At 43.7% G+C, this 21315-nt stretch overlaps 2 protein-coding genes across 2 annotated transcripts in view; one reads left to right on the top strand and one right to left on the bottom strand.

The window, feature by feature from the left end:
- Positions 1 to 106: 106 nt before the first annotated feature.
- Positions 107 to 19551, top strand: LOC144106843 (XK-related protein 6-like). Its single transcript, XM_077639791.1, has 5 exons — positions 107 to 727; positions 3727 to 3932; positions 5110 to 5398; positions 9140 to 9371; positions 10954 to 19551. The coding sequence occupies exons 1-5, from the start codon at positions 306 to 308 to the stop codon at positions 11209 to 11211; spliced, it is 1407 nt and encodes a 468-aa protein (XP_077495917.1). The 5' UTR covers positions 107 to 305; the 3' UTR covers positions 11212 to 19551.
- Positions 19545 to 21315, bottom strand: part of LOC144106846 (uncharacterized) — a 43624-nt gene continuing 41853 nt past the window's right edge. Inside the window, exon 4 of the mRNA XM_077639793.1 lies at positions 19545 to 21170. Within this exon, the coding sequence (XP_077495919.1) occupies positions 20976 to 21170 (195 nt within the window). The 3' untranslated portion in view covers positions 19545 to 20975. The remainder of the gene's footprint in view (positions 21171 to 21315) is intronic.

The raw sequence follows: 21315 nt of genomic DNA, 5'->3' as shown, positions 1-21315 counted from the left end.
TGGCGCCGAACATATCGGACATTGCGTACAGGAGCCGTTATTCAGGCTTTTCAGGCCTGAAATCCGACCGAGGGCGTCGCTCAGCTCAACGTCCCTGGCCTTGGCGGTGAAGTAGCGCCCGACATCGACCGGCCCGGAAGTGCACTCACCTTGCACTTCCTCGGTTAAAGATGACCGCTGGGCGACGCGGGATGCATCGTGGCCGCAGCGTCCGAGGTAAACAAACTCGTTCGTTCACCGCCGAGCGTAGTACGGATCTTTGATTCGGGGTGCGGCCTGACCGGACCGGACACTGCGGCGGCAGCATGCTGGCGGCAGCCACCACGCCGAGTCCGCCGAACGGCGGCTCGTATTCGCCCGCTAGTGCCTCGGCCGCGGTGGCGATGAGAATGGACGGCTTCAGAACGATGGACGACGCCGAAACGGACGCAGTGTCCGAGACGCTGCCCTTCTCGTGCTGGGACAAGACCGTGCTCATCTTTTCCATGCTTATGGTGGTCGTCGACGTCTTCTTGGACGCCTGGATCGCGTATGGCCACCTCCAGCACGGCGCGCTGGTCTACTTCGCGCTGACGCTCGTGTTCATCTTGGTCCCGTCGTGGATCGTCACTTGGATCAGCCTGAAGTGGTGCCTCATCCAGACACGCCGGCCCGAGTACGACGATTACAGGCAGAAGACGTGGCTAGCCGTCGTGCTTCATGTCTTCCAGCTGGCCATCGTTTTCAGGTAATAATCTCCAGTCGTCTCATCACTGGGCGACAGCGCTGCATTGCATTGCATTGATTGATGTGTTAGCACAACATGCACTGATTGCAATCTGCCTATAGCCCGTCGAATTGTAAAGTTGGAATATTTAAGTGCGTTGTCTGATGTCTGCAGCACTATTTGGTGGGCGATCTTGCAATTGTTTCGGTTTGCCTATTATTATCTTACACATTCGTGGAAAAATGATCATGTGCTCGAGAACAGCACTCTGTACCTCCTCCAGACTCGCGTTTATTCTGGAGACTGAGATTAACACGTCAGAACTGCTAGTGGTCTCGAAGTCGTCATACACCCCTTTGTAATGTGCACATGACGGCCTGTTGCACGTGCACCCTACGGGGGTGTCGATGGTAGACGGTGTGATAAGAGGTCCTGTCCTTCACATAGTTGGCACGTTCACCCTCCATTGCTTCGCCACAATAGAAGTGTGCTTTAGCTTAATGGCATCCTGTGGGAACATCTCCTAGTACGTGGGAGCTGTACAAAAGACAAAAAAAAAGGTTATTGATTAATTCACCAAATAACTTATTATACGAGTAATCAAGAACAGCATTTTTTTCCACATGAAGATCGCAAGTAGGCTGATATAGTTCCTGTTTGCCATGTTGAACACGAACCTTGGCTTTATACTTTCCCACCATGACAGTTTCATTATGGTTTGACAAATATTTATGCTCCTAAAATCGATTGGCATTGTGCAATTACTAATTTTTCCTTAGTACAGTGTAGTGGTGCATCACAACATAAGTTGTTTGAAAGGAACGAAATAATTTTTAAAAGATCTGAGGAGTGCAGTATGCATTCCCTGACATTTCCTGACTTCAAAACTTAATTTGATGGCCGAGCGGTAAGCTTAGTGTGGTAATTGGATCATGTGTCTATACTTAGGTGACTTATATGGCTATAAGTCCAGCGTTGCAATGTAGTGGCACAACACGTGGATGAGCTACTGAAGAAAGCACTGGCTGTCGTTTTTGAACTTATCCATAAAATGAGCCCAATTCAGTGCTGCAGTTTGCTGCATAATCTGCCCTTCGTTGTCACAGTGCTTCTTATATGTGCTCATTGGGTCTCTGGCATTCGTGCTTAAGAACTACCATCCCGGTGTCGAGTGTCCAGCTCTGACAAAATAAGTGCAAAGAGATATTGACAAACGCGGCTTCTTCGTGCTAATGGCATACACTAGTGAAGTTCACGCAGTGTGAGTTAAGAGAAATGCTTGTTCACATATTTACCAGTTGTAATGAATCGGCGTGCATTTCATGTCCAGGTCACTAGTATGTATCCTCCAGGTGATGTGTACACTTATAAACAAATGCAGTTGTTTAGGGCTAAAGGCTTCCACCAAATCACTGGAAATAGAAACCTGATGTGACATGTCCTACTGGCTAATTGTCATTTTTCTGGTTTAAGAGACATAACTGATCACCAGGCTTACCAGTTTTTTAAAAGAATTATTGTATTTTACCAGCCACAGCCACACGGTGGCCTACGAGGCATACCATAGAGAAATACCCTGCCTTGTGTTAATGCGAAAGCATTATATGGTTCATCGGCAGCGAAACCCGGCATTGTTGTCTACCAGCGGTAGTCCAAAAACTCCAATGACATCTTTATGGTCTCGCATGACATCGGCAGTAGGCTTTAATAGTAATGGGTGATCACTGGCAATGAAGCAAAAGCATTAGACAAGACAGTAGTAGTTAGTGATAGTTAGTTCATAGTGGCAATCTTGGAATGATAAAAGACGTTACTAAGTAATGGTGAGAGTCGTTAATTACAATGGAAATGATAAAGGCCTTTAAGGTGAATGCCTTCAGTGTAAAGGCCTTTATAGTAAAGACCTTAAGGTCAAAAGCCTTTATGGTAAATGTCTTTAGGTTGAAGGACTTTATGGTAAAAGCGTAGGTCAAAGTATACTTTCACATTCACAGCACTTGGAAGACCTTAAGTGCCCATCATAACTTTTTTCAACCACAGAAGATTCTTTAGCATGCACCAGAGCGTCATCATGCAGCTGTTTTTGCATGTTTGCTGCGCTGAAATGCTTCCGCTGTGGCTGTGTTCAAACCGCTCATCTCTAACCAAGCTGCAGAAGGCCATGACCACTGTGGTGAATATGACCAGGTTTTCCGTTTTTTCCACTCGAGCCAGTAGCAGGTGTAATGTCAGACTGCATCACTTTTTGTAAATCTTCTCTAGGTATGACGAAATGCCATTGAGCTTTCTCATTTGTGCAAATAATGCTGAAGAAGTGTATAGAGTTTGGTAACTCAGTGTGTGAAATAACCACTCATAGCAAGTTATAGTGGCTATCATGACATCCCTTCTTTTTGCATGAAGTGGGTAGAGAGAAAAGCATTTAGGTTACTTAAGAGAAGGACGCGGATCACAGCGGGTAAAAAAGGAATAGGGTTGTTTGATGGACAAGAACTCAAAGCTGAAAAATTAGTTTCAATTAAAGGGAGCCCTTTCCGTACACTTGATGTTGTCAAAACCAAAGCTTCAGTTTGAATAAACCTGAACAGTTAACCAGAGTGCACTATGTCGTCAGGGTAATGGGCATCAAAGCTTAGAAATCGGAGCAAATTTCATTCTGTGGTCATGTGTTACCAGTATTGCATACTGCTTTCTCCACTTGCTGATTCTGCAGCAATGGGTGCATACGTGCTTCATTTTTTATCTTTGGTTTCCCTTAGCCGTGCAATAACTTCTGTGACAGAAGCGTGTTGAAATGGCCTGCTTTGTGGCCTGAAGATGCAAGATGCAGTTATGGTTTCTAAAGGGACAAACACAATGTCATACACCATATATGATGTGTTAGGCAGCATGTTACCACACTTTGCAGGTTGAAAGTACACTACCTTCCAAAAAGCACATAGTTAACGTATGAGTCCACTGCAGCTTGCTGTGTACACATTTGTACTGAAACTTTGCGCTTTGTGCTGACACCCGTTCAGGTACCTGAGCTCGTTGACCTTTGGCCTCAAGAGCCAGGACAAGTCACGGACCAAGACAGACCGTCGCATCTACTACCAGTTGATGCTGTGGGAAGACAATGATGCATCTGTGCTGCGACTGGTTGAGTCCTTCCTGGAATCGGTGCCTCAACTGCTGCTGCAAGTATACGTGCTCACAACCGCTCCAGAGCAGCCAAGGTCCATGGGTGAGAGTCGCTTCTTTCACATCTCGCACGAGTCTCCTGAGAGGGTGATTTCATTTCAGTAGAGCTGAGTCCTATTATCAGTGGTGGCACATTCTCCTGCATTGTTGTCATGGATCTACAGCAGTCGCCCTGCAGCTTCATGTTGGTGTGGAGGTTAGCAACAGATGCGCTACTCATAGTGTTGAAGGCACCCTGTACTGCAGTGCACAATGTTTGATTTTTACAGGCAGCAAAGTCATTCTTAATGTGCTGTGCAATGATTAATAATTAGAACTGTGTATGGAGTTAGTAAAAGGTGCATGTGAGGTAGCACATTGGTTGGTAATTGGGCGGCTTCCGGCTGTCCAAACTGACTTGTTATACCACTTGGTTTGAAGTGGAATCTGAGTAACTTTTTGGATATTGTTCTGATGTTTTGTGATGTATGGGTGATGAAAAAAAAACTAAATACAAGAAATTAATGGGACAGTAAAATGAAAAGGAACAGAAACAAACAGGTATTCACCGAAAAGGCGACTGCGTTGGTAAGAAAACTGCAAATGAAGCCCCTGACTTCCTCCCTTATTTATACCCCCTCCCTCCCCCCATGAAGCGCAGATGATGCTACATCATTTTTACGGCATCACCCTCTCCAGCAAATGAGACACACAAAATGTTGAATCTGCTGGTCAGTCAGAGAAATGGGAAGAATGATTTTGGGAAGAATGATGTTGAAAAGGCGGTGGTATGGGCACGTGGTTATGAAACTTGAAGGAAGCGTCCGGTGAGCTAAGAAATGTTTGAAGCAGGTGCGTGGATGTAGGGTTCCTGATGAAGTGTTGAATGGAAAGCCTGTGATAAAGACAAAGACCAGTAATGTGAGGGAGAAATGAAAGATGCTGCTGATCAGATTTGGATTTTAAGGATGAAATGGTGACGTTGCTTGAGTAACAAAAATCTATGAATCTAGTGGCCCTGCTCTGAACCCTCTCGAGAGCATTAGCGAGATGCAGCTGATATGGATGCCAGATTGCATCCATCTGGCACTTCAGCAATCGGTGCATCTTTTTCTGTTGGACAGACATCTGCATAGCTTCAAAGAGCCACACAATTGCAATACGCTTGTTAACCCAGTGTTTTTTTTTTTTTGGCATGCAAAACTTCAGCAATCGTTGACCATTCCCTTCGTATGGGTCAGTCCTGGTGCAGGTGGCATCAATTATAGTTGGGGTGGCTTCGGTGGCCTGGTCTCTGGTGGCCTACATCCGGACGCTGCGCTTCTCGCTCGAGGATGCACCCAACGTCTCCTGGCTGGGCACCACTGTGTGCTACTGCTGGCGCCTCATGGTGCTCGTGCCGCGGCTCGTGGCGCTCACACTGTTCACCTCTGTGTTCCACTGGGTGCTGTTCATAGTCTGCGGCATGCGCTGGTTGCTCATGTATGCCTGGCTTATCAAGTTCGTGCGCATTGGCCAGTACGACAGCAGGTGGGTGTCATGCATTTATGAAGGTTACAAGCAGTGAAAGGGGCAGGTTGGCTCTGTGTTGGGCTTGGAAGGTCTTTCTGTTCTTTTTGTGGAGGATGGGAGGGGCTTTCTATATAAAGGGTTAACGTCACATAGAAGTCTTGTGAAAGCCTTCATGAGCACGAGTGAGTCTTGCACAGCTCTCTTTATTTACTGCTTTTTCTTTCAGGTACATACCGGTTTCTTGAAATTGACTCTAGTTGGTACACGAGAGTCATGGGAGCAAAACCTGTTTGCTCCTTTGTCGCGATGGTTATTGGTTCAACGAATTTAAACATCACATTCTTAATAAGACCTGTTACTGTTTCTTGCAAAGCAAAGCGTTTGTGTTCCACGGCTGGTAGCTGACTTGTGCCCCATTGTGGTTGGTTAAAAAACGTGACAAGTGGTGCAACGATGTCTTTGTGGTGTTCTGCCTAATTCTACGAGGTCATGGCTCATCAGTGTTGAGGCACTGCATGAACATAGCATGAACACTAGCATCTGAGGTTGGCAAAGTTTGCAGGCGCTGCTAGTAATGCTCTGCCTAGTAGATAGCTCAGCTAGTACCGTTTTGTGTACTGGAACGTAGACTAACACAATTAGAGGGTGAATAGTGCTCACGTCTGAGACAGCCAGCCACACGTGGTGATGTCTTTAAGGATACGTGGTTCATTACTATTTGATACGGGGTCCTGCTTATCTGCATTATGCAGATGATGAATGACAATTTCTCACGCATGTTTGAACCCTATCGTGTGTGTGCTTTGTTCAGTTGTGTAGCACGGGTATGTGCGGTATACTCACCCATGCTACACACATAGAAAAGGTGCACACAGGTAAAGGAGAAGACGTGATGAATGCTGAAGTTCTTCTATGGGTATTTATCAGGAAAGTGGGTAAAAAAGAAAAGCATGAAGAGAGATGGTAATGGTTGGCTTCAGGTGCAAATTGTGGTCATAGTTGACTTGCCTGTCTATATCTTGCATGCATGTCTGCAATTATTTTTCTACTCATCTTGCTGTCGCCATTTTCGCTGTCTTTGTCTTTTATGGTACCTTTACGCTGAGTAACGTTGTACTAGTTATAAATAATTTCAGGTAAATTATTTTTTTTCTCAGCCATTTAAAACGAATCAAGGAGTGCTATGGTACAAACACTTGGGTTGTAAACACTATGTTACAGGTGTCATGCATCACCTAATTTATCTCAAAAACTGCTCTGTAATAGTGTTTGTTTATTTCCATGTGATTTGGCTTTCCATGTGTAGTCTTTGGTAAATATTTATTGAGTGCTGCACAACAATACATTAATCGTGACAAGAAAGTGTTAGCTACAAAGCAGACCTTTAGATTTTAGTTTCTCCTAGGAGTGTGCGAATATTCGAAAATTTCGAATAACGAATCAAATATCCTTCTATTCGATTATTTGAACAAACAGTATTTTCAAAATTGTTCAAAACAAATCGAATATGTTTTCAACTTTTTTAATAGTTTTTGAATAATGGCAGCAGGTTCAAATAAGGCCCGCCATATTTTTCTTCGACGAATGTTTCAAAAACAGCCCACACCGATGCTGAGTGCCATCCTTCCTTGAAAAGTATGACAGAGACGAAGGGTTCAGCGCCATAGCACGGTACATTTGTGTGGTGGCATTCATGGTCTCTAAGATTGAACGGCGCAGCAGGACTCAGCCAAATTCAGGAAAACCCTGCCTTGATGTTCGATCTCGGAGGCCATGGCTCACACGTAAGGTGCCACCAGTTTCATTTCCTGCGGTGTGGTTCTAGTGCTGCCGAGTACCCACTGGTTTTCTAATGTGTACAAGGCTTCCTCCGTCCTGGTGCTCGGTTTTTCTGGGGTGAAATGCTTGGGAAAAGTGTCTATGACCAAACCAACCAAATGGTAATTTTCCTATTCCTGTGACTTGGTGGTCTTAGATTTAATATCACAACTTCATGTTGGGACCTGTTAGTGAAGATTAGTGTTGAATCTTTTAACAGCTATCGCTCTAACTTCATAACTTCTAAACTTACAGCACCGTACAGCAGTGCCACAACTGTCGCTTCAATGTTTCGCGCAATTGCTCATTTTGTACGAATTTTGACACATGTAGCGAATATGAGTACTAATATTCGATTCGTATTTGATTCAGTTCTATCGCTATTCGATTCGTATTCGATTTGGTTTTTCACTACACTATTTGTATTTGATTTGGAGGCGAAGCTACGCTATTCATATTCAGTTCGGTTTAGTAAAAGTACTATGCGCGCCCCTAGTTTCTTTATTTTTGTCCAGTTCGGTTCATGGAGTGACATTGAAGTAAACTGTTTATAATTAATTTATTGTTCTTTACTGTGTAAGCAGTACTAGTGTCAGAATGTGAAAATGGTGGTGTCTGTAAGTAGCCTTGGCGGGCGAAGCCTCCATTCTGCAAAAGCCCACCTGCCAACCATCTCCCCACCTCACTTCCCCCCACGTTCACCCACCAGAGGTGCCATCCTCATGCAACCCTACCCTCCAGAGGCGCCACCTACCACTAACCCACCTACATTCACCCTTCACAAGGCCTCCAACCCATTAGAAGCCCACACAACAACGGAGCAAAATGTGAAGGTGAAATCAAATTCAGAGTTGCAGGGGGAAACTCAACTGCCCTCCAGAAGCACCACCTTTCAGTCAACTCCCCACCCCACCCCATGCTGTAGTTAGCTAGACAGCTGCCTGCTTACCTACCGCCACCCTCTACCCACTACACCCACTTTCACCCTCCAGAGAAAAGTCTGTCGCATATGCGAAGCCGAGGCTTCACATCCAGCTGCATTTGCACAATTGTCATATCAAATGTCTGGAGACACCTGAACATAGAAATTGCTTGAAGTTACAGAACACCAAATTTTAAGTGCCAAATTTTTATTGCTGCAACGGAAAGCTTGCTATCTAAGGTGCTCAATACTGGAACCGTTTTCTTAGAAGCACTGTATAGACGATTTTTACCAAGTATCTTTTGATCGGTGCGTATGCTCGTTTTTATGCAGGCCGATGTGCTGGAAACCATGATTGGTGAAAGTGATAGTGATTGCACTTTGGTAGATGTGATGTACCAAAGAATAATATAAATCTCACTCCCCGGACAGTGACTAGGCATATTTAATATATTTAATTTTGATATATCAATTTCTGTTTCCACACCCAATACTATTGCGACAGTGACGTGCGCCTTGTCGACGAAAGCTTTAGAGGACCGTGGTTGCCGCTCCATCCAAGAAATGCACAGTGGCGCCATCTAGCGACAAAAGCTAAAAACACACCTTCGACGATGCGAGAAGTGTGTTGCTTTTCATTGAAGGGTGCACCGGAGAGAGTGTAAACTTTAATAAAACATGAAGAACACTCTTGAAAGACAAAAAAATAGTGTGCATTCAAAACATATCAGCAATATTTTACCAAGATGTGGTCATGCAGTCTACTACAGTAATAATTGCAGGGTTTCACTGCAAAATGGCACTTTATGTGATTTTCAATGCCAAATTAAAGTTATAAATCCTCGTCTCTTAAATATTGCAATGCTCAATTTTCACAATATGAGACTCGATCTTTTCATTTCCACCATAAACTCGTGACATGTTTTGCTCAGCGGTCGGACCTTTTAAGATTTCTGGAAATGATGCGTCAGTAGCTGTCATCCTTAACATCTGCATTTTCCCTTTGCTGCTGTCACCAGAACTGACAAGCTGTGCTTCAAGGCGGTGCTCGCAGCTGTCTACATCTTCTGCTTCATTGATCTGGCGCCGGGCCACCGCCGGTTCCGGTATGCCTTCTTCTACGCCTTCACATTCGGTGAGAACGCTCTGCTCTTGGGCTTGTGGTACCACTACAAGCAGGGCAGCCCCTGGTACGAAACTGTAGCCCTGCTGGGAAGCTTCTGCAGCTACTGCATGGGCATGGTCTTCCTGGTGAGTTCGAGCCTGCTTCATCTTCCGCGCATTTATCATTAGGTTTGAAGGGACACGGGGGTTAGCACGCAGTTTTTTTTTCTCGGTAAAAATCGATTGGTTAGAGCTGTGTGGCTGGGTTCACATTATTGTGGCAGTAAAAGATTTGTTTATGGCTCAGTAAATAGAATTAATTATTTTTTTCCTGGCAGTCGATTCAAGCTCGTGATGTCAGTAATGACAAGGACTCCATGATCACTGTTGAAAAAGGGAATGGCCTTGTGGTCAAGCCTCCGAGATCCGTAATGGCAAAACAGCATTGATGTCACTGCATTTGAGTGTTAAAAGGGCCAGCTCTACCTGCAGTTAACTTTTTTTCTTTTTTATACTCCATCTCACAAAAGTAGTGTGCAGCACTGTGGCGATCTGAGCATATCGAAATGGCACGCGCTACATAAATGTGTTCCACCCTGCCCATCATCTCATGACTGGTGGCTCCATCTGGGTCCAGCTGCTGCACCCAGGAAACTCGGCCGACTAAACTGACACAATGTTTGCGAATGGCAGTGTACCACTTTGCAGCAGGCCTCAGCAGTGCTCTGTTTTCGTCTGGATTTTCTCTGCTAAATTAGCCAGTGAATTCAACGCTCGCTGTAATTTTCAGAAAGAAAGAAATCCAGAACCGCATTTCCACTTATTGTAATAATTGTTTGAAAAATAGTTTAACACCGTTAGGTTTGAGAGACTATTTGTTGTTCCTGCAGTCCTATTTGGACGAGAAAGCTCTAGGTTCCGCTGTGTTGCAAACTACTTGTGAGATGGAGTGTAGTTTATGAAAGCTCTGTTTTCTGTTAAAGTTGCCCTTTTTTATCATCATAGCGCGGTGAGACATCAATACAGACAAAACTTCATTTTTGTCCTGGGCGTCCCTTTAAGAATGATGTGCTTCTTTGCCCCATTGTGATTGGCCTCCAAAATTGAGTTTGCTGCACGATCGAAGGTAACAAGATCCAAAAGAATTTTAACAAAGTTCATTGGAAGCCGGAGAAATCTGTTTTGAACTTGCCTTGAAAAGTTCCTGGGTGGCATCTTTAAGAATGCCATCTGTGAACGAGATGAGTCTATTCTGGTCGGTTTACTTCTAGAGACACCTTGTTTGAGGTATTCGTGTAGTATTTGAGAGTGGTCTGTTTTTGCTTCTATGCCTCAAGATGAAATTTTGTTTTTACGGAAACATGAATAATATACAGTACACTCCCATTAAGAAGAACTCAGTTAAGATGAATTCTTAGATGAGATGTACATTGTGAGACCATTTGGTTGGTTGGAGCACTTGGTTGGTGGACCTAGAGTCCAATCGTTTGGTTGGACCATAAGACTCAATGTAAAAAAAAAAATCACTTAAGACGAATTGTTTTGCATGTCCCTCGTTTAAGACGAGCTTTCGCAGTGGCCGCAGACCATGGCGACTCTGCTCAACGGCACTCACAGAGCGTTCGAGCGAACTTTTTATACTGTTTAATGAAGCAATTTTGCAATATGCCTTGAACTTATAAATGCGGCTTAACCGCGCATTTTTGTTTAACCTTTCTCTTTTCTGCAGGTCATTTACTACCTTCTGCTGCACCCAAATGCCTCCAGCATCGTGCAGCCCAAGATGCGGGACGCCAGCACCCGCTCCGGGTACATGTCTGACGAGCAGGACGACTCGCCAGAAGATACACCGGGTGCAGGGCGCAGGTCGCCGCCCCGCGTCAAGCTTGCTGACGTCGCTCCCAACGGCGACTCCTCGGAGACATCCTTCTACGACAGTGGCGACTCACCGTGCTCTGTGCCGGGGTTTAAGGTGACAGCTGTCTGACACACAGCCCAGCTCTTGCCATCCAGGACTGATTGCTTCGTGATGCCTCATTCAATGTCGCATGATTCACAAGCAAGTGAGGAGGTCGGTTTCGTGCCGAAGAACTTTGCGGACGTGTTGTGAAGTCAAGAGGTTGTTTATTGGAGTGCCAGGGAGCACCATGCCCTGCTGTTGCCAGCTGGTTCATTCAGTGTGAAGCGAAAGACCTCGTGAAATGGGTTCCACAGTTGCACGTTGATCGCTGTTTATGAAATGACCGGCTGTGTCTATAGCATGGAGAGATGGTGGGTGAGAAAGGTCAGGTGAATCGTGGCAGGCATTCTTCTCTCAATCTGTGGAGACTTCACCAGAGAAAAACGGTGCTTCGGAGGTAACTGCCAAAGGGCTTGTAATGCTGCTGGCATTGTAGCATGGCTGTTGAGTCTACATGTGCTGTTTTTCAGCCATGCAAGCATGGCTGATGGTTTCAGTCAATCTGGTACCTTTATTTTAAGCCACCGACACCAGCTCGTTGAGGATAACCTGCCTGATAGGCTTCGAGACATCACATTCATGTTTAGGCCTGGAATTAGAGGTGTGATAGCATCACTGCAGGCTGAAGAAGAGTACTAGCTACAGCAAAGTTGCTAGTCTACTGGTTAGGTAAAGTAATCAAGCAGGTCTAATACGATTGGAGTGCTTGTTGGTTTGTGAACTGGACGTAACCTTTTATCTTTAGTCATGTACAATGCTCTGTTCTCAATAGAGTTGTGAATCTTTCGTGTGCAGCTTCATGTTTAAGTACGAGCAGATAGCAGTTAATCTAACGTTGTACATTGAAAAGTGTCTCGGAGCTTTGCAAAGCCAAATGCTCATTGCTACGTCAGTGAATTTGGTCAGCTGTGACAGCGTGCTACACTTAAGGGGGAAGACGGTCTTAGAAATGAATTTTTTTTAATGAAGTCACAGTTGTGAAATCCTCAGAAAAAATGCATTTTTGCATGCCGATTCCAATTATGTAATCTAGTTTTATGTCCAACAAGTCCTTGTGCATTTATGCATACCTTATGTAACTTTTTGCCAAGAGTTTGAAAGAAATTTAGCTGCAGGGAACTTGCTAGATTGCATGCCATTAGTTTCTCTTGACATCAAGCTATGCAATAAGGGTAAAATTATCATCCTGCCTGCTGTAGAAGGCGAGTTATAGAATTTTGACTTCATCACGATTACAAGTTTTTCCTCCTGTTTGTGAAATGGCAACTTCAAAACCCTGTAACTCAGCTTCTATGATAGGCAGGATAATAATTTTGCCCTTATTGCACAGCTTGATGTCAAGACAAGGCAATAGCATCTGTTCTAGCAAGTTTCTTGCAGCAAAATTTATTGAAAGCTCTCGGCAAGAAGTTACAGAACATTATTAAATAAGCGCACCAGGACTTGTTTTACATAAAATTGAATCACATATTTTGAATCTGCCCGCAAAATTACATGTTTCTTGAAAATTTCGTTACTGTGACTTCATTAACAAAAACTTTTTTCCAAGAAAGTACTCTTCTCAGCAGCAGAACGTATTCTGCTTTCTTCTTTGTACCGTTTCCTGCTTGTGCTTAAGGCGACCACCTTGTGCAGCTTTCGTGGCTCTAAGTGTCGATTTTTATTTTCTTTTGAGAATTTTATTTTGGTCACATTGGCCAGAGTTATCGTGTGCGTCATTTGGTGTGTGCTACAGGGCATAGCGTAAAGATGACTGTTGTGTAGTATAAGCATCTCTTGCTGTACCTGTGTTGCTGGTTGTTAGCACGGAGATTGCCTAACAGCTTCCACACTTCAACCATGTGCTTGGAGTCCCGTTCGACAATTCACAAGTTTTACAGATCCTAGATGCATACTTGGCATTTAAACTGAATTTCGGACACAGGTTCTGAGCACGTTGGCTTGATTGTGGACCTTGCTGTGTCAAGCACGTGTTTCTGACTCACTCAGTTTCTTAGCTAACGAAGCAGCAGAGAATTCATGCATGCCTCTACATAGATCTGTTGTTGCGAGTTTTTGAATTTTTTTTGTAGCAATAGCTACATTACAGTAGCATTTCGAGCCTTCTGCGTGGCGGCGCCGCCACAGGGTGGCGCGTCGCCACGCTGTCATGTGGTTGGTCACGTGGTGCGGAGCAGCTGCCAACGGCGCGGCGCCGTGGTTCATCACGTTATTGCTCACGTGACCAAGTTCCACTCGGCCAGCTGTAGCTATCGCATCACTCCAGGTTTAACCAAAGCTAAACCACCGCCATTTTTTTTTGTTTCTAAAAGAACCTTGGGTATAGATTAAATGTTTGAATTGGAGAGTACGAGGAGTAGTAGCCTGTGGTGAGAAGTCATTCTTTGCGCGTTTGCATGAAGTGGTATTTGCAGAGCAAAACTTGTTGCTTGACTGGCTGCCTCTTATAAACTACACATTGACATTCCTCTCTTCAATGTAGTCATGGAAATGGTAGCCATGGAAACGGTAAATTATAGTGTGAGGCTCATGGTTTGTGTGTTGGAGTTACTGTACATGAATTAGCGCAAGAATTTGTCTTGTGGGCAACAGAAAAGTCATAGCTAGTTTGTATTGTCATGCATAATGTCTTTCCAAGGCCCTCAAGTTTGCTGGGCCAGTACTTTTTGGGTGCTATTTATTTGCATGCTCAAACAATGCTGAATATTCAGTTGTTTCCATTACCTGAACAAAAACTTTTCAGTTTCCCGTGGTGTCTTGAGATGATTCAATTAGTGGTCCGATAGGAGTGTGCTTCAAATTTTGTTTTATTTTGTCATGTATGTTAGGAGAGAGCTGACTTTCAGTTTGTAAGTTCATGAGATTGTTGCACATATTTGATGCAACAGCGTGTCAGCAGCTGCTTCTCTGGTAGTGATACCTTCTCTAAATTCTAACCCTGGATAACAAGGTTGCGATGTGTTCGTGAATATTCATATGGGAACAGGGTGCTTGATGCTCACTGGTGAGTTAGTGCTTATCCAGAACACATCAGCAAATATCACGCATGTCCTGCATGCTTTTATGCTCATTAACAGAAAATTGACTATCTGGAGAGCTATCTTGTTCCGAGTGGGTCTATTCTGTGTCAACTGCCTATTTCATGTGCATCTTCAAGGCTGGTCCTTCTCTTATTGCTACCGTATTGCCACTTTACCCTGAGCAGATAGTGTCATGTTTACATGTGGTGCACTTTTTGCTGTATATAGTATTGACAAGTTTTTGTGACATGCTTTGTGTCACATTTTACATATTTTGAATAGCATGAGACTCTTTTTGTCACATGCAAAGTGACACACTGTTTATGTGGCACACTTTGTGTCAAGTTTTATTTACATTGTATAGCATGTGAGGTAATTTGTCACATGATACACAATGCTACATACTGTATGTCACATGCTACACATTCACACGCTATAAACATGGTCCAGGCTTAGAAAACTTTGTGTCACACCGTATTTACACGATTGTAAGTCGACCTATATTTTTAAAGTTGAAAATCTGAAGTAGGGGGGGTCAACCTACAATCAAAACCAGAGCATGGCCAGGTGAGACAAACAAGATACCAGGGCTGCTACAGCTTGGTTGTAATTTTATGTTTGCTCTATGACTCCGACAGGTAGCAAGCGGCTGTTCTGCATGTTTGTTCGGAAGTATTTTTTATTATTTTTCACCTTTAAATGTTCAGCCTACGCTCCTGAGAGTGTAGATAGTTAATGGAAGGGTCGCTGTTCTAATCGCGGCAGCACCCGCACTAGGAATAGCAGTGCTTGAGGAGAGTGTCGGTAACTGATGGACGAGCTGACGCCGCTCACACATAGTTTCTCTTTGCCTCTGTTTGACAGATTTGACTTGACTGCAGCCCACATTTTACCAGTTTTTAATGTAGTGCTTTGTCAGTCGTCACTTGTGCTCCGGGGCTGATGAGCGTTTGGCGCTCGTTCACAGCTACATTCAAGAGAGCAGCCATTTTTTACGCCGGAAAAATGAACAACTGCGTGCTGGGCCACAAGTTCAATGTTTCGGAATGGGTGATGCAGGTGTGTCGGCTGCAGAGAGGCAAAATTTTCACCTGTTTTACGTGGTCTCGTGGTGCTGTTGTTTGCAAAGTGCGGGATTTCGTAGGACAGCATTATAACGTGCTGTGGGCCCGCAGTAGCGATGACGTATGTTAGAAAGGGCTTATAAAAAGAAAGAAAAATAAAAGTGTCCTGCCCGCACCGCCAGCAGTGATGACAATGGCAGCACTAGTGATGATGATGGCACAAGTGTGGACAAGTAGTCTAGTGACTAATAAATTTTCATTTTGAAATATGCTCACGGCCATGCATTTTTTCTTTCTGACATGCGATATGTGGGAGTTGACTTAAAATCATGTGAATACGGTACGTGTTTTTTAGGCATCACTGTGTAGTGTGGTAGCATGTCACACATATTGTGCTATGTGAAATTTGTGCGGGAATGCATGACCCATCATTATTACCTCTTACTGCCGCTAATATGAAAATGGATGATAGGTTCACATTTTACGAGTTTTCACCTTGTGACACGAACAAAGTGCGAGTGACAGGATTTGTTTCTTGATCTTTGTCACGTGCATGTTGTCCATCGTTGAAGAAATTATTTTTGTTCTTGTTGACAGGGCTGGAACAACAGGGGTGCTGATTTAGTATATAATGCCTCTGTGCGTGCTTATCGTACAATTTCGTCGTGGGGCTTCACTAGTGTTCCTAAAAAGCCTCATTATTGTCTTTATCGTATATCCTCTACTGTACTAAAGTTCCTCTTTCATACTGTGGAAACGAAGCTCGTGGTGCTGCTGGCTTCTAAACATTTTACTGTTAATAGCGTGTTTATCTTTCCTTCTTTTAAAGAGCTACAGGTTTTAGAACTTTATGAGCTTCAGGGGACAGAATGTGTGAAACTTGCTGATAAAACATGCAGACTTTTTGCGCTAGCATTTCAAATTGGGACACAGTCGCCTGTTAAAACAGTGACAGCTTTCAGGCTTTCTGCGTGCAGCGTGGTGCTGGGTAGGGACTGCATGGGATGACGTCATTTATGGTTGTGGCGCATTTCTAACGCAGAAGTAAACAAACGGCATCGTAAGTAAAGCCTGCACTGCGTAACTTGGCGGCATTTAACAGGGCACAGCAGGGTGTACGCGGAAGCAATGAAATTCTGACTGCTTCCATAGATGACATCAGCACACTATAATGCTTTGTGAAGAAGCTTGAACGTTGCCACAGCTTTCTCCAGCGATTAGATCACAATTTGAAATGCTTAAGCAAAAGAAACTTGGCATGCTTAGTTTGCAAGATTTATTCATTCAAGCCCTAGAAGCTCATCACATTCTAAAGAAAAGGGGTTCAGCTTCTCTTCAGTGCAGAACACAGCTATGTACTAACTGTTTTTTGCAGTGTCTCAACTTCTTAGTTAGGGTGGAGCAAGGTGATGTGCTGGTCATTTACCATAGCAGTTGCTTTTGAGGACAGACTCTATTCTCTTCAAAAGCCCCAGGCTATTAGTCTGAAAAAGTGCTGTGGTACCCAGCCAACTAGATGGAACTGTCTTTCCCAAGGCTTTACGATGTATGTTGTTAGCGCTAGAAGGGTTTTCAGGTTTGAAACGTTCCTACAGTGAGAATTCTGTCATATGATATTACGTGTATAGCTATATAACAACCGGCTAAGTTTGACCTCTGTGCTCTTTTACGGGGTGTGATTGTCTGTCACATTGTTGTACAGGTGTCAGTGTACATGTCGTTAAGTCTAAACGTAATTAAACTTGGCCAGGCTGCTCACACTCTCTGTACAAGTTTGTTTATGTATGCAGCAACTTCTTCCTTAACAACAGCTTTTCTTTCACTGCTGGTGTTTGCCTCTACACTTTCATAAGCCTCATGTGGCATTTTTCAGTGTTTACAGGGTCTGCACAAATGTTTCTGCATAACTTCTTATCTGTGCCAAGAATAAAGTGAGAGCTTAATGGCAACCATCAGGTATAGAACAGCTTGTTGCCAATTGTTTGTGAGGACAAGAAAAAACTGTCTTGTGTGTCCAGAATTGTGTTTAATTTCCTACTACAGGGTCAGCCAAAGGCCAGTAATCTTGCGATCTTTTGCCACGCAAAACTTGGAAGTCAAAGAAAGGTAATTTGAAAGTGATGTCCTACTTTGGTTGAGACGTTTTGAGACTCTGCCTTAATTGTATATGTAGGATTGGTTTACCAGTTGACTGCGAACAAAACCAAGTCTCACCAAGTTATTTGTTGACAGATGTATTGCACGAGAGCAGTTCAGAGCCGTGATTTTTGGAACAGAGTAGGTGTGCTAACTTAGCGGCTGCTTGCTCTCCTGTATGTATACAGCACTAAATGTTCTGGGTATCTGTTGTGCTTCCTCCATGATGTCATTGCAGAGTAAAGCATTAAAATTTACGTTTTCACTAAAAATCTATTTTTGTGGCACTGATTAAACGTGAGGTTTGTACAGCCTAGGTATATGTATTTAAACCGTAGGGATATTGGCTAAAAGGTTTTCAGTCTTGGGTTATGTGCGCTTCTTACAAGGTCTCAAGCTTTTGCATCACCTTCTTAACTATTTATTGGCTTTCAATGCTAGCTGACTATCATATGTGTTGTGCTCTCTAAACTTTGTTCTTCTAGTCACATTTGGAACAATTTCAACTCCTTCGCTTTTTCATGGATTTGTAGCCAAGGTCGGACGCTGGGTTTGATTAGACCAAATACTTCTTTAATTTGCACATTTTGTAGACGTTGTGTATGTGTGCTGTTGACATGATATTTAAAGGGGTGTCTTTACTGTAAGAACGTGCTAGCAAAGAGTTGTGTGCATGATGCATTTGGCTGAAGTGTGCTAGCGAAGGTGTTCCTCTGTTTTCAGTACAGGACGTATTTTGCCTTTCACCCATAAGTAGGAAAAGTGTCTGTGAGTGCAGTTCAGTTTGAAATTGAAGAACACTCCCCAGTGTGCCCCCAGGCAAATGTACAAGTAGTGTTTGCTTTGTTTGTAGAAAATCGTTGCTTGAGGATTCTTACCACCATAGCAGTCTTTCTATTCATCATCATTGTTCATTGTCTACAGTTGATACAAACCTTAGCTCACGGTCTTGTCTTGTCATTTGAAGTTGTCGGCAATTGGTGGCTCAATATGATTTGAATTCATAGCTCATTATTTACTGCGTAAATGCCGAGAGATGTATATTTAACGAAGGGCCGAGAGAAACTTTTCAGATCTTAAACACTGGCTTCAAGGTTTTGTTGCTTTTATTGAAGCGTCTATGATTCCTGTACATTCCATTTTGCGATGCTGAGCGGTTTTGACTAGGCGACAGTAGCCATTGTTGCGCTCAGGCACAGCTTGGTGATGGGTATAGTCATGTTGTAGCCCATCTCTGAATTGTGTGAATGTGCTCCTGATGACATGTGGTTACAAAGACAGGCGTGTCGGCTATTTGTCCTCAATGTTACTGTTGGATGTTGTGCTGACGGCTTTGAGAACTCGGGTAGAGAAGTGCTGGATAAGGTCCGCATTTACAGTGTAGATTACAGAGTACTGATATACACTGGCACATGCACTTGCAGTCATAGTACATGACATTCCAGTCAGAATATCTACTTTGAGATTAAGTGGCAGTGTTTTTCTTTTCTTGACTTTAAAGCATAATTCTTGGTTTATAGCTGCATAGAGTTTTTCATTATCTGAACAGGTTTGTGGTGATCTTGTTTTCTGCTAGCGTTCAGTGAACAAATATACAGTATCTGTTGTAAAAGCCCGAAATGAATTATCACACCAGAAAAGAAAGTTAACTAGGTTCCTTAACCAACCGGACAGAAAAACGAAGAAGTATGTACCCTTGAATTTGTTCCATTCTCAATTTGTTAGCTTCACATGGTTTCCATTCTCTGAAAATAGTTACCAGGTTGTTTTTGTTTGGTTACTCTCATCTTTCACTATCCAAACAGCCTGCTCAGTGCATATGCTGTCATGGCATGACTGCCAAAAATATTAAGCTCAAAAAGAAAACGCTCAAAACCTTTGTGCTGAATTAGCTGTCTCATGAGTCATCAGCATTGGAGTGTCAGAGAATTTTGCTTCTGCTTGACATCATCCTCAGATATACATTTAGACTGATCTAGACGTGGTTTATTTTGTGCTGTTTCCTAATGATGCATTCCCATAATCTTTATCTCTGCGATGCTAATATCTTCTACGTATCTTCTGTATTGTTCCGCAAAGTGCATATTTGTGTTGTTCTTGTAGAACATGTATTGTGTGCTGATAAATAAATAAACTGGTTTGATGAAGTGCTGCTGATATATTTAAAGCATGTTTAGGGCATCAATGCAGGCATGCTTTCACAGAAGCACAAGGGTTCGTACATTTTTCAACGGCCTCTATGCATGGATAAAGAATATTGCTTGATCTCATCGTAAGTGGCACTGTAATGATATATCTTGGCTTTATCACAAGTAGAAAAAGAAACTCCAGAAGGCCTAATGAAGTACAATTTGTGTTATGTCATTGCTTTGTCAAGCGGAAAACAGGAACTTTTCTGAGCCACTTGAAATGCACACAAAATTTTTGTATCAAATTGAACTTTGAAATCTAAAAAGATGAACAACATTTGATGTGGCAGTTTTTGAAAGTTTCAAGAAATAATAAACTTAACAAAACTTTTTGACGTTCCCTATTGGCCTGCTCCAAGCCAGGACTCTCTCTAGCCGTAATTGTAGTCGGATGTAACTTAAGTCTGCAGTGAAGCTCTGCCCACATTCAGGACTGCCACACAGAATTCCTGCACGATTAAAAGTAATGAACAAAGGACTACTTTTTATGTTTATGGTTAGGTAAACAAAACGGTAACCATCAGACGACATGATAGGCTCAAGAATTTTGGTGCCTCTGGCGTGTTTAAGGCAGTCAAACGTTAGAAGCTAATTTCATTTACTGTGATCATTGATCTGCACAGTAACACAAGATGCCATGGACCATGGCCCGTTGTTACCAACTGCTGTTTTTTTTCTTTAATATATTTCCTACGATAGACACAATTTTTTATTGGCTCACATTCGTTTCGGGAAAAAAACAACAATTATGCTAGTTGATACTTGAAGGCAAATGGGCAAGTTACGGATCCTTGTGCAGCCTGCTGTGAAGAAAGTTAACCGCTAGGCTATTTGACGACGTTAAGGCCAAATCGGCATGTGCGTGGCTGTCATTGGCAGAGGGTGCATACATTTGATACGAACTCTTTCTTTGACCGCATCTGTGGCGAAACTCCTAGTTACGCCCATGTATCGATATCCGGAACACGCATTGGCCCAAAACTCGGGTCAGCTAACATACGCCAGTTGTGGCAAGCAAATGTGCTAGCCTTGACTAGGAAGATAGCTTGTACAGAGCCGACGATAGGTGAATGCACAGCTCCTAGGTGGCGCCACAGTATGATAGTTTCCAGGAACTGTCCACGTGACATGTTCGGGTTTTGATTGGAAGTTTGGCAAGTGAAGCAATTATAAAGACCTCTTCAGCTATTCGGCTATTAAAGCGAAATCTCGCAGCCTGCACGCACAAATAAATCAGGCTCTATACAACTGTCTTGGCGAAACGCCTGCTTCGCGCAGTATCCGCCCCCACGGTACGTGGCGTCGTCCCCCCCAGTCATGTGTCACCCTCAATCAGCATACACAGATTCGGCGCGTGAGTGAATTGGCATGCGCGGATTCCCTCAGCTTTCGGGCGACGCGCTTCGGTTTTGGACGACAAACGTCTTGCCGCTCCAGGTCTCCTCGGGCAGGCCCTTGGTGATGGAGACGTTGTCCTCGATGAGAACCTCGTTGATGGTCGGCATCCGGTCGACGGACACTACCGAGATCTTGCGATGGCCAGCCCAGTACGAAGCCAAGCCAGAGTTGCGCCTCCGCTGGAAGTAATAATAATAATTGGTTTTTGGGGAAAGGAAATGGCGCACTATCCGTCTCACATATCGGCGGACACCCGAACCGCACCGTAAGGGAAGGGATAAAGGAGTGAGTGAAAGAAGAAAGGTAAGGGAAGGGATAAAGGAG

This window comes from Amblyomma americanum, chromosome 10, assembly GCF_052857255.1.
Source record: "Amblyomma americanum isolate KBUSLIRL-KWMA chromosome 10, ASM5285725v1, whole genome shotgun sequence".
In the NCBI taxonomy this organism is placed as follows: domain Eukaryota; kingdom Metazoa; phylum Arthropoda; class Arachnida; order Ixodida; family Ixodidae; genus Amblyomma; species Amblyomma americanum.
Note: the sequence above shows the minus strand (reverse complement) of the source record. Positions and strands in the feature narration are given on the sequence as shown.

Excerpts from the sequence above, each read along its gene's own strand:
- LOC144106843 (XM_077639791.1), top strand. The coding sequence starts at position 306 with ATGCTGGCGGCAGCCACCACGCCGAGTCCGCCGAACGGCGGCTCGTAT. Across the intron at positions 5,399-9,139 it reads ATTGGCCAGTACGACAGCAG|AACTGACAAGCTGTGCTTCA; the intron begins GTGGGTGTCATG and ends TGCTGTCACCAG. Across the intron at positions 9,372-10,953 it reads GCATGGGCATGGTCTTCCTG|GTCATTTACTACCTTCTGCT; the intron begins GTGAGTTCGAGC and ends TCTTTTCTGCAG.